Source organism: Macaca thibetana, chromosome 16 (genome assembly GCF_024542745.1).
Source record: "Macaca thibetana thibetana isolate TM-01 chromosome 16, ASM2454274v1, whole genome shotgun sequence".
In the NCBI taxonomy this organism is placed as follows: Eukaryota; Metazoa; Chordata; class Mammalia; order Primates; family Cercopithecidae; genus Macaca; species Macaca thibetana.
The window spans coordinates 4,206,149-4,219,141 of NC_065593.1; the positions used below are offsets into that span (position 1 = coordinate 4,206,149).

Sequence of the window (12,993 nt, forward strand, 5' to 3'; positions counted from 1 at the left end):
AATGGAGTGGCACTTGCCACTGCTGATGCTTGCTTACTCAATCAGCAGTCGGATTTTGCATGACAGGCTGGCCCCTCATGAACCAATTCTCTGAGGTGGGCGCGGGCTGGGAGAATTCTCCATGAACTCCCCCTGGAAGGAATGCACGTCTGGCTTTTTTTTTTTTGGTGTTAGAAGAAAACCAAACTGATTAAATAAATGTCAATGTTAAATGCCAACATGAGTTTATAAAACAAGCAAGCTTTTGTGCTGGTGTATTTTATTCCTTGGAACTGAATTAACAAACCACTGAGGTGGCGATTACATAAAGAGAAGGCAGCACAAGGCACAGGGGACATGCTTGTTTAGGGCCACCTGCCGGTGAGGCTACATATCCTCATGCTGAGGGCAGGGGCACTCTGGCCAGAAGTGGTCCCACATTGACAGGAGTCTGTCAGGGGGTAAGTCACTGGCTGGACTGACACTAGTCAGTCTACTTGTTGGGACGGGAAAGTCACAGGTTGGGACAGCTCCTTGTGTGCAGCTGGCCACGACGGGGCTGTCGGGTTGAAGTGTGCGCTCTCAGCTCACAAACTCTCAAAAGGGACCTGAAATTGGCCTTTGCCTCAGAGTGAATAGTCAAAGAACCCTTCAACAATGAAGCTTACATCTCAGCCAAAAGGCAATTCAAAAGCGGCCATTCCTCTGAGTTGTGTGTCTGGCTCAAGAAAAGCTGGTCACCCTGCCCTCAGAGTTACCCCACCCCCCACCTGAGATGGTGGCCGCTGTCTCCTCGGCCAGGAGGCGGTCTTTCTCCTCCCGAAGTTTCTCTAGCTCCCGCTGGTGCTGCCTCTGCAGATCTTCAATCTTCTTCTGGTGCGTTTCTTCCATTGCTGCAAACCCTCGCTCGCACGTGGCCTGCAAAATGCAAAAGGGGCTTCATCGACTTCTTTACCTCTAAGTTGGGGCCCTTTTTAGTAAATGAGCCAGAAATCCCACCCCGTCCAGGCCCAGCTGTGACTGGGCACTCACTGAGCGTGCTTCACCATGGGCCTCCTGAGCAGGATCCCTGGGGCTGTCTGGGGATTCTCAGTGATGCCATCAGAGCCTTCAAAAAAGGGTGTTTCTAGTCAACTCTACATCTTATTTCTGTGATTGTGCTGTGCCCCATTTCTTCCTGGAAGAAGTTGGTATGGTGGGTTGGGAGAGGCTGCTATGAAATGGAAATCAGCCAATCCCGGACCTTCCTGCGTTGCTGCCAGGTGGGTCCCATAGGAAGGAGGGAGGAGAGAGCACGTGCGCAGGGGCTGGCTGCGTCTGGTATGGAGGGACACAGTGAAAGGCCCGTAAAACAGGGATGAGGGACTTGTCTGCTGGAGGGAACCAAGGCCATTCCACGTATAGGGAGTGGCCTGGCGGGCACCAGGCTGGGAACCTCTCAACCCACAGTGGGTTGGGGGCACACACAGTCCACTTCTGGGAGCTGGGGGTTGGGCTCTGCCACTAGCCAGCTGACAACCTCCAGCTGGTCACTTAATGCTCAGGTGTTGACTGAGGGAATAAGATGAGGCTACAGGATCTCCTTCCTTCTAGCCTGTGTCTTCTTTCTTACTTTTTTTTTTTTTTTTTTTGAGACGGAGTCTCGCTCTATCGCCCAGGCTGGAGTGCAGTGGCACGATCTCGGCTCACTGCAAACTCCGCCTCCCAGGTTCACACCATTCTCCTGCCTCAGCCTCCAGAGTAGCTGGGACCAGGCGTCTGCTAAAAAACCACGTCTGGCTAATTTTTTGTATTTTTAGTACAGACAGGGTTTCAACGTGTTCGACAACATGGTCTCGATCGGCCTCGTGATCTGCCCACCTCGGCCTCCCAAAGTGCTGGGATTACAGGCATGAGCCACCGCACCCGGCCCTTTCTTACTCTTTTCTTAAAGGAGAAGGGCACCAATGACTTAGTACCTCTGTTAACTCCAACAAGACAGGAGACCTGCTTTCCAAGCTCTCCTGTACCTCACTAGAGCGACACATGCATGCCCCAGGATGGGAGCAAGTCACACCAGGAAGCCCAGGCCTGGTTATCGGAGCTGCACTCACTAACAAAGCAGGTGAGCGTGCTGCACAGCTGCTGGGAGGGGTGTGTGTGCAGCTATTTTGAGCATGGAGGCACACACTTTCTAAATCCTTCACATGGTCTGCTTCAGAGAAGGGACTGGGCCTCTCGCTGAGTTTTAAAAACTGGAAGAACGTGGCCACATTCCATTCGAAATTCAAGTGTGGGGGCTTCCCCACTCTGGGCTCACAGCCTGCATCACTTGGTTAATCTTCTTGCATGTGGATTCAAGAAAGGATACCAAGAGATCCTATCAGCATGCCTGGGCATCTTTCTCTGGGCCCAGGCAGTATTTCCAAACTCGTGGTCAGTCTGGACTTGACTGTAACCTATGTGCTGCTCTGGGCGAACAGCTCAGCTACTGCCACTATAACTGGGCATCCCACCCCCTCTCCCAGTGGCTCCACCTGGAAGCAGCTGTCTCTTCCTGCCACCCTCACACCTCAGGATGGCTGCAGGAGCTCGGAGCTCTGGAGCTCCTGGTCTTCAGACCCCACGTTTGAGCTCTTCTTTCTCCCTCCCACTTGCTTTGGTTCGTATGTGGCTTCTCGTTAACACATTTAACTAATAGGTCTTTTTTAATTTAAAAAAAAAATATGGAATACTTCACGAATGTGTGTGTCATCCTTGTGCAGCGGCCATGCTAATCTTCTGTGTATCATTCCAATTTTAGTAGAGGTGCTGCTAAAGCGAGCACAACTAGTATTAATAGATCTTTTAGGTCTTTTTTTTTTTTTGAGTCTGCTTGCTGGGAAAAGCCTTATTTTGATCTGAGTGCTTTGGAATATTAAGCAGGTAAGAGTCAAAAATCTAACAGAAGCACTGGGACATCTTTAAAGACCCAGTTGCTTCTTTGGAGAGAAACTATATGCTAAAAAATAACTGATCTTGCAAACAAATGTTAATTTAAGCCAGTCATTCCTGGGACCAAAAGAAGTTCATCGATGACTACAATTGTGGTGTGGTGGAAGCCTGTGGACATTAGAGGACGGCTGTTAGGCCAAGACCCTGTCCCCAATGACCCAAGTGGAAATCTGCATAAAGTGATGAAATCTCAAGGTGCTGTCTATTTACAAGTTCTGTATGTCTGCAGGGGTGGGTGAGAACCCCACACCTGGGCTAGAAGCTCCCAGGCACAGGAGGGGACACTATGCAATGGCAGCTAAGGCAGCAGGGAGTGGACAGTGTCCAAGCCCTTGGGAGGGGCCTCATCCTGACCTGCATCATCTGTTTCTCCCTGCTGGTGACACTGGCCCAGCACAATCTCTGGTCAGTTCTCAACATGAGGCAGTCCTCTCTCTTGTGATTTCTTGCTCACTGGTGGTATAATGGCACCTCCATGGGGCCTCGCCTGCACCTGGTTGGCAAACCTAAAGCAGCCTCGGTGTGGAGGGGGCTCTTACAGATGCAGACAGGAAGCAGGGCATCGCTGTGCCCAGGCCCTGCCCCTGTGGACCCTGCTGATTGTCTGGGATGCTGCAGGGAAGGACACTAGCAAGCATGTTTGGGGTCAAAGCAAAGGTTTGTGCAATTAACTTTTCAAGGTGCACCTGGCCCCATCTGGGTGCTGCTTTTGGTGAACTGACCACAGTGTCATCACATACACACACTTTCAAAAGATAGCTGTTGAAACCTTCTCACAACTCAGAATGGTTTTTAAAAGGTTTTGACTGATTTGGGGAAAGAATGGTGAAAAAGAGCTTCTCTGGCTAATGCCTGTAATCCCTGTACTTTGGGAGACCGAGGCAGGTGGATCACCTGAGGTCAGGAGTTCGAGACCAGTCTGATTAACACGATGAAACCCCGTCTCTAGTAAAAATACAAAAAAAATTAGCCGGGTGTAGCGGTAAGCGCCTGTAATCCCAGCTACTTGGGAGGCTGAGGCAGAAGAATCGCTTGAACCTGGGAGGTGGAGGTTGCTATGAGTTGAGATCACGCCATTGCACTCGGATTTGGGCAAGAGAGCGAGACTCTGTCTCAAAAAAAAAAAAAAAAAAAAAAAGCTTCTCAGCTCTCCAGAGGTGCTCGCTGACAACCTGTGTGTCTTGGTGGGGCCGAGTCCATCACACAGACGTGACGTGTGAGCTGCTGATTCCATTCAGAGCTACAGGAGTAAGGGGCTGGGAAAAACAGGTGTCCTGCCGGACAGTGGCCGTGGGGATGTGCGGACAGGAGCAGTGGCAGCCGCATGGGAGTCAGAAGCTCGCTGCACAATGGTGCTGGCTGTGCGTGCACCCGGCTCTGCCACATGAGCGTGGGAGGTGCCACCTGAACATGGCTTTTGAGGGGCCTAGTCATCCTAGCCATTTACTGGGGCAGCTTCCTGAGTGGGAGGAACATAAGGGCACAGGTATCATGGTAAACTTTTGAGTCTAAGGGATGACATGGTGGGTGTGGTCTGTAGCTACAAAGAGTGGGGCCAGAGAGTTGGACCTCCACTCAGCCCACCCCCACCCCCAGGCCCTGGCATGTCGCCTTTGTGCTCCAGGACCTCAGGGGTGGGGGTGCAGGGCAGTTCTGGGGAAAAGCTACTTGTAAAGGTCCTGGGGAAGGGGACAGGAATGGCTGGAGGCTGTGCTCAGTGGGAAAGCTCTTCTCACCAGAGCACACATCAAATGCCAGTTCCAGAGAGGGACCCTCTGCCCAACCGTGCTCTCCTAGGGCAATCAGGGGGAGATTGCCCTCCAACCGGGCCCTGGCTCTCCGGGGTGTTGCTGTGACTGCAAGGCTGTCCTCAGGGAGCTGCCTCAGATTTGGGCTGGGACTGGGCCAGGTGAGGTTCCGGGGGCAGGGTCAGGAAGGAGGCAAGGCTGGCAAAGGGATTGGGGACTACTCTCAGGAATACGGAGAGGCCACATTAGGAAGGCAGAGAAATGCTGGAAAGACTACATGCTCCTCTCCCACCAGGGACCTTGGTGGCCCTCCTGCTAGTTCTCCTGGTGGAGGACGCCGGGGGATGCCGAACAAGAGGCTAAGCCCACGGCCCAGGCCCTGCTGAGACCACACCACGGTCAGCAAGCAGAGGGACAGCAGCACATCCCCTCAATTCTGCTTGCACAGTAGCTGAGCCAGACATCCCCACACCCACCCCATTATCAAGGAGGATCTGCTTTGCAAACTGAATGGGGCGTTAAGACCTTAAGGCTCTCCAAGTCCCTCTGGTACTTCTCGCGCAGTGTGGCCACGTCGCCCTCCAGATCCTTGTGTCCCAGCTCCTCCCGCATGACGTCCATCTGGGCCTCCAGCTCCTGGATGCGCTCTCTCAGCCCAGTCATGGAGTCAGCCTCTCCCTGGGTGGCCTGCCAGTCGGGGGCAGGGGCCGGCAGGGCCTTGGGGTGCGGCCCCTGGTGGAGGCAGAGGGTGTCCTGAAGGCACCTCAGGCTCTGCGAGTAGTGCTCCTGCAGGGTCCTCAGCTCCTCCTCATGGATTGTCTGCAGCTCCCGGACCTTGAGCTGGAACCTGTCCTCCAGGGTCTGTATCTGCTCGCCATGATGCCTCTCCATGTCCTGCCTATCTCTGACCGAGGCATCCAGCTGGCTCAGGACCCGGCTGCGCTCAGCCTGCAGTGTGCTCTCAGTCCTGGTCAGCTGCTCCACCACACACCGGATCTCCTCCTCATACCTGCCCCGCAGGGTGAACATGCTCATGCTGTGTTTGCTCTCCGCATCCTCCAGACACTGCTGCTGATGGTCTAGCTGGGCAGCCTTGGCCTTGAGCTCTGCATTCTCCCTTTCAACGATGGCGATCACATCCAGGTACTCGTTCTTCTGCTTGCGGAGAAGCTCCTCGTACTCCTCCCTCAGGGCCTGGGCTGCCTGTGCCTGCTCTGAGCAGGAGGACTCCCGGGTCTGCCAGGACTCCTTGCAGAGCTGGAGCTCCTTCTCATATTCTAGCCGGATTCTGCAGGCCGCATAGCACACCTGGGCCTGGATAATGGCATCCTGAACCAACAATGAAGAATATTGACCGAGGCCTCCAAAACAAGTGCTATATGAGAGACTCTGTGATGCCTGGAGAAGCTTCTGGCAATCTCTCAGCGATTCCACAGGTGGCAGAGATGGTAAGGCAGCAGCTATCTCCCCTAAGAGGCTGGCCTTTTCCTTCAGCTGCTGGGCAAGCTCCTCCTGAATAGCAACAAAGGCCCCAGGGCTTTGGTCAGACACATGGAAGGGCTCCTGAGAGCCGTCTGAGTCTCGGCCCAGGACTTCTCCTAAGGGTCTCAGGTCCCAGGACAGCTGCACACCATCTTCATGGCCCGCTGGAAGCCTGAGGGCTTCCAAGACCTGCTGCATCACTCTCTCAAAGTCTGGGGTTTGGTAGGCTCCCAAGATTTCCCCCAGCAGGCACTTGTGCTGCCGCAGGGCTGTCTGGGTGCCCCGCAGGGTCTCCTGGATGCTCTGCAGCCTGCGGTGGAATGACTCCCTCACTGACTGTGTGGCAAAGCTGAGCTCTGCCCTGACCCACGTGGCATTGGCCAGGATGGGGGCCAGGCCCTGTGGGATGCTCTGCTGCCCGTCTCCTGAGGCACCGACTGCCTCTCCTCCCAGCGTCCCCAAGTGCTTCCTCAGAGACTCAACCTGGCTCCAGAACTCACCGTCCACCAGCACCTTCTGGGCCCAGGTGTCTACGGGGGCCCCAGCAGATTCCATCAGTGGCTGTCCTGACCAAGAAATCTCATGGAGCATTCTGGAGACATCTGATGTTGTGTTCTTCAGGGAGTCTGCTATCTGGCTGATCAGCGAGGCCTCCAGAGCAATCTGGTCAGAAAGAAGCCTCAGCCGCTCCTGCTCTGTCAGCTCAGGCTGGGGGCACTGCTGCAGGGAGGCAGGCTCCTCGGTGCCACCTGTCTCCAGTTGTGCATGGGCCCCGCCAACGGCTGGGGCTGGCCAGTGCCGTAGGGCTTGGATGGCGCTGACTAGCGCACTCTCCACACTGGCCAGGGAGGCTGCACGTGCGTCCTGCTCATCCTCCTGGCTGGCCCTAGGCAAAGATCTCAGTTGTTCTCGGCAATTTTCCAGGCACATCAGGGCCTGACTGTTCTTGACCTGGAAGTCCCCAAGCTCTCCAACATGCCCTTCAACCCTCCTGGCCCTCTCCTGCCTCTCCTGCTCCAGCTGGGAGGCCAGCACACCAACCTGGAGCAGGCTGGCACGGAGCTGCTCACGCAGCTGGGCCTCGGTGCCTGCCCACTGATGGTGCAGTGCGAGCAGTGCCTCACGGCTCTGACCCTGCTGGCTCTCCAGCCTCACGGTCACATCTTTGAGCTTTTCCTCTGTGACGTAGAGCTTGGTCTCCAGGGAGTGGATGATAGAGAGGTACGTGTCAGAGTCGCCAGGTGCAGGCAGTACACTGGGTGCAGGCTCTGAGGACATGCTTTCTTCTGAGGGTGACCGGTCCTGGCTGGTGTCGGAAGATGTGCTGCTGGTCCAGGTCTTCTCGGACCCTTCGGGGTGAATGTATCTTTGGCACTGGATTGTGGAGAACCGGATTCTTTGCCTTTTAACACCAGGTGCCCCCTGGTCGAGTTTGGCTGTGCCCTGCTGATGGCCCTCCCTGTCAAGAACTTCCACTGACTTTGGGGGCACCATGCTCTCTTCCCTACTGGGGCTGCCGTCACCGTATTCCTCCCCCAGAGGAGCCCCCAGGTCCTCGTCCTCATCCTCGAGCCTTGTGTGTGGGAGGCCCAGAGGGGCCCTAGTGACTTGGACTGGTTGGCCTGGGAGCAAAGTGCCATCCCTTTCTGTCTCTTCAGGGGTACTCTGTGGCTCTTCCATGTCCTTTGGAGATTCACTTGCAAATTTCCTTAAAATCTCTTCTTTTGCCTGGAGCTTAATTTCTGTTTCCTCTAAGCTGCTCCCCAAGGCAACCATTTTAACCAAAGCCTCATTGAGGTCCTGCTCCTTCTTCTCCAGAACCTTCTCATGTGCTTCCTTAATGCGCTCCAGCTCTTCCTCCTTCTCTCTCAGCAGAGTGTGCATGCTCTGCAGCTGGCTGGAGACCCTCTGGTAGGAGTGCTCCAGGCTCTGGTTGTCGGCCTCTCTTCTCCTCAGCTTTTCCCGGAGCTCAGCCACATCCCCATCGGATGTGGCCACGCGCTCTGTCAGCTCCTGGAACCGCTGCCTGAGGAGGTCCCGCTCATCGCAGAGGCTCTGCACGTGCTCTGCGAGCCTGCGCACACTGGCCTCTCGCGCCTCCAGCTGCTCCTCCAGCTGGTGCACCTGCTCACTGCCCTCGAAAGTGGCACTCAGCTTCTCCTTCTGCAGGGTCTCCACCTGCTGTGCCTGGCCCTGCAGCTGGTCTTCATAGGCGCTGGCCTTGTCTTCCACCTCCTTCAGGTTCTGCAGCAATGCCTGCTTCTCCTTCTCACAGCTCTCCAGCAACAGCTCGTAGTTTCTCTGCAGCTTCTCCTCCATCAGCCGCTGGGCCTGCTCACTGGCACCCAGTTGCTGGCTGAGGTCAGCAATGCGCTCTTGCAGCCTCTGGACCTCCTTTTGCCGGTCCCGCTGCAGCGCCTGCTGTGTCTCCAGGCCCCGTAGCTCCTGCGTCTTCTCCAGGAGCAGGGCCTCAGCACTCTTAAGCTTCTGCTCGCTAGCCCTCAGCTGGCTGCTCAGCGCTGCCTCGCTGTGTTGCCGCTCCTCCAGCTGCTCGCGGACCCGGCCCTGCTCCCGCTTCAGGTCGCCCTTGAGCTTGGCCAGCGCCTGCTCCTTGATGGCTAGTTCGGCGGCCGCATTGCTGAGCCGTGCCTGGAGGCTCCGGATCTCAGCCTCGTGGTGCCGGATCGTGTCCTTGGCCTCCCCATAGCTACGCTTCAGGGTCTGAATCTGGTGTGTAATCAGCTCCTGGCGCTGGCACTGGGCTTCAAGCTCACTTTGAAGGTCTTGGTTGACTCTATGGAGCCTCTGCCAGGCACCCGATGGGGAGGCGGCCACTTCAGTCTTAAAAAAACCGATTAAATACTGGTTAGTAACACTCGGGCCTCCCAGTTCTGAGTGTCACACCTCTGGCCAGGAACAACCACAGAAAGCTCCTTGATGGCTTTGGCTTTTATCCTTTGCACAACTTTATCTTTTTTCCCATTAAAAAAATCCAACAAATTATCTTTTTTTTTTTTTTTTTTTTTTTTTTTTTTAGTAAGTAGCTGCTTCCAGGTAAACAGAAAACATGGACAATAACATCAGAAAACAGCTTTAACCAAATAGCTTCTAGGAGAAATAAACCAAACAAAACTGAATAATGGAACACACTGAGAAGCAAAACAAAGACTAAAGGACAAGAGAGCACCAGGAAGAGGGACAGGCGGGAGGAGCAGAGCACCTGCAGCTGTTGTTTCACAAAACAAAAAGTATGCAGTCTTGACAACAAATCCTAAACAAGCGCAGGACGTAAGGTGTAGGTAAATGATGCCACTTCCTTCTAAGACAGGAGGAGAAGGAAGGAAGGTAACGCTCGGGAGATGTCAGCAAGGTGACATCCAAACATTTTCCTGTGGAAAGTGTAGTCAGTCCTCTAGAGTAACAGGAAGAACTAATCTCTACCTGTAAGAAGACAAAACGAGGGGGGAACGGAAACCATGGAGTAAAATACAATAATCAACAAAACAAACAAACCTTTGTGGAGTTCAAAATGAGAAAAAGTGAAGCATGCAAAAACAAAACACAACGTAAATGAAACAAAACTCCCCACACTGAAAGGCATGCAGAGACAGAACTCATTAATGTAGGGAAAAACAACACAAACAAGAGTGAGTTGAGCCCAGCCTAAGAATCTGGCCTGCCTGTGGCTCCCTCTCGGTCTGCTGGCCGGGGAAGCCACAGATGTGACACTCAGTTATGTTAAGTTCAAGTTACACTTCACGCTCAATGTCCAAACCATGCAAAAGCTCCTCCCAGCAGTTAGTGTAGCACCCACCCCAGCAGCTGGCTCCTGACCCTTAACCCCACAGACCCCCTGTGCATTCTGAGTCGTGATTAAAAGCATTTCCAAAGCATAAAGGGTGGTGAAAAGTCACAGGTTATTAGACTTAGGGAAAAGGTATTAAAGACCAGCTTTGCCCAGTGCTGACCAACAGGGGCTTCAGTGTAGGCTCATGCAATTATCCAAGTTAGACAAAGAGGCAGGTTCCTAGGTTAGCAATGTGCAACGTCCACTGCTAGTACAAGCTGAGTATCCCTTATCCAAAATACTTGGGACAAGAACTATTTCGGATTTTAAAATATTTGCATTCTACTTACTGGTTGAGCATCCCCAATCCAAAAATCCAAAACCTGAAATGCTCCAGTAAACGCTTCCTTGGAGCATATGTCAGCGTTCAGTTTTGGATTTTGGAGCATTTCAGATTTTTGAATTTGGCATGCTGAACTTGTATCTTTACCACCTGATTTGAAGTCAATTCTTACAGGCTGAGGCCCAATCAAGAATTAAAAAGATGCTCCTCAAACCTGGAGGGCAAGTGCAAATGACCTTGGCGGGGAGGCCCACCGTCACCAGGTCTGAACTGGGCATGGCAATGACTATGGCGGAAGAGGCTGGAGAGGAGAGTCTAGGGAACGTGGGGCAGAGAGGAACAGAAGGCCCAAGGAGCACGCATGAGAAGAAACTGCAGAGAGTCTGCAAAGAGGCAGACTATGGTCAGAGGCCAGCTGAGTGCCCGTTTCACCTGCTGCCTGGGACGACTCAGACCAAGGTCAGCGCACTACGGTCTGGAAATGTAGACACTCAATACATGACAGAGACTCGGGGTCTAAGAGCTGGAAGGGCCCTCAGGGATCCCTGGGTCTAAGTCTACACAGGCAGTAGGCTGCCGCTGTAGAGGAGGGGACACATGCAATTGCTTTGGGGGTCAGTAGCAGGGCCAAGTCTTGAACCGAGGACCCTGATTCTAATGTTATACCCTCAGCCATTGCTGAGAACTCAGGCTCCCTGTTCTGGTACCCCATTTCACTTCTCCTGCAGTATTTATGTATCAATCTTCCTATCACAATCTCCCCTACCGCTCAATGGGGACAGGAGTATATCTGTTTCATGCCCGATACTTGGCACAGGGCCTGGCACACTGCAAGAAAGTCAGCAGACACAGGCCTGCCCTTGGACCAGGATAGCTCCAGCCTTGTGACACCCCTATACCAGGGCTCTGTGGTACAGGATCTCAGAGGAGGTATCCCGGGGTTGGACTAGTAGTGGTAAGAGCCCCAAGTCTGCCTGCAGATGTGGTATAAACACAGATGGGAATGGGGTCCAGTGCTAGCTTTGTCACTGACTTGCTGTTGGTTGTAAGCAGGCACCGGACTTGCTGTGTGATTCAATGTCTTCAATCTGTACAACAGGCCCAATATTACTATAGTGAAAACTATGAGAAATCACATGCAAATGTATGGTATTCATAATAAATGTACATTGGCTACTTTCAGAGTCAAAGGGAAAGGGCACCACAATGATTTTATTACCAAAAAAAGTCCTTAGATATAGAGGTTTCAGGGAGATTCCCCAAAATGTCATACCAGGAGGGAAAAACACCACCCCCCCGGGCCCCAGCACATTGAGAGTCCAGTCCTGTGGCAGAAGAGCCCAGGGGTGTGAGCTCCCAGGAGGCGGCCCCTGCTGAGCCAAGTTTTACACACTCCTAGCCTGCCTGAGCATGAACCCTTCACACTGAAGCTCCTGAGCGCACCATGGGCCACAGCAGCCCCTCCACCCTACCTGCAGCACGTAGCCCTCACGGGCGCTCTGCTCCCGGCCCAGGGCCACCCTCAGCTGGTCCTGTAGGAGCCGGTTCTGCTCCAGAAGGTCTGAGGCCTCCTTCTGGCTCTGCTCCAGCTGTTGGCAAAAAGACATACACTTTTATGCAAAATGACAACGATAAACAAAGCAGCTGCCCAGCACAGACTCTTTCACTGGTCTTCCATGCGGCCCAAGAGTTTTGGAGTCTCCACATTTCAGCAAATGTGCTGATATGGTCTTTACCAGCAGCATTTGGAAGTGAAGGTTCCAATGCAAGCCATCAGTAACAATGACAGACTCCGTACCCTCTGGGGACCAAGGAACTACCTTATCCTTCTTACTCCAGGCAGCCCTGGGTGTCCACATAATTCCCACACCTGCTCAAGGTTCCAACGTGCACGCCCTATACAGGCACCAAGGCCCATAGGGGGTGTTCATTTCTGAGAAGGGGGCTGTGTCCACTGGGGAACAAGGGTTTTGCATCTGTATCTAGAGGAAGACCACCCCATGGGGTCCTTGTGAGTGTCCTCAGCTGGTCACACAGGCCAGGTTAGGCTCTACATGGACCACTGCGAGTGGTGGCCTCAAGCAGGCCTCACTCCAGGGCCCACAATGGTCTCAACGGAAACCACTCCATTTGACCAGTTTTACATGATGGATTCCACAAAGTTCTGTTTGCAAAAACGGTTCCCGCAGTTCTCTCAAACAAGGTGTGGACACTCATGAGTAAGCTATTTTATACTCTTCTTGCTTTCAACAGCTTCAGCTACTCATTCATCCGTCCACCTCTTCCCCACACACCTCCCAGGTGCCTCCTGATGCCTGGCTGTGTGCAGGGCTACCCATCCTGCTTCCAGAGCTCGTGCTGAGTGGAGCTATGTGTGTAGTGGGCAGTCACGCCAGTGCTGCCCAGGTTGTTGCCAGGCTGTGCTGTGAGAGGCGGGGGGACCTCCTTTATTTTTTTGAGGCGGACTCTCGCTCTGTCGCCAGGCTGGAGTGCGATGGCACAATCTCAGGTCACTGCAACCTCTGCCTCCTGGGTTCAAGTGATTCTCCTGCCTCAGCCTTCCAAGTAGCTGGGACTACAGGCACATGCCACCACGCCCAGCTAATTTTTGTATTTTTAGTAGAGACAGGGTTTCACCATGTTGGCCAGGATGGTCTTGATCTCCTGACCTCGTGATTCAC

General features: G+C 53.6%; 1 protein-coding gene and 1 non-coding gene across 5 annotated transcripts in view; both read right to left on the bottom strand.

Annotated features, from left to right (window-relative positions):
- MPRIP (myosin phosphatase Rho interacting protein) overlaps window positions 1–12,993 on the bottom strand; it is a 144,765-nt gene that overhangs the window by 13,207 nt on the left and 118,565 nt on the right. For 2 of the 4 annotated variants that reach the window (XM_050763377.1, XM_050763378.1), the window contains exons 15-17: window positions 11,785–11,901; window positions 5,226–9,023; window positions 750–897 (exon numbers count right to left, since the gene is read on the bottom strand). In XM_050763377.1, the coding sequence (XP_050619334.1) occupies window positions 750–897; window positions 5,226–9,023; window positions 11,785–11,901 (4,063 nt within the window). The remainder of the gene's footprint in view (window positions 1–749; window positions 898–5,225; window positions 9,024–11,784; window positions 11,902–12,993) is intronic. The other 2 variants (XM_050763379.1, XM_050763380.1) reach the window with 1 other exon arrangement.
- Window positions 2,679–2,785, bottom strand: LOC126940106 (U6 spliceosomal RNA). The gene has a single exon (XR_007720617.1). It is a non-coding gene; the product is annotated as a U6 spliceosomal RNA (small nuclear RNA).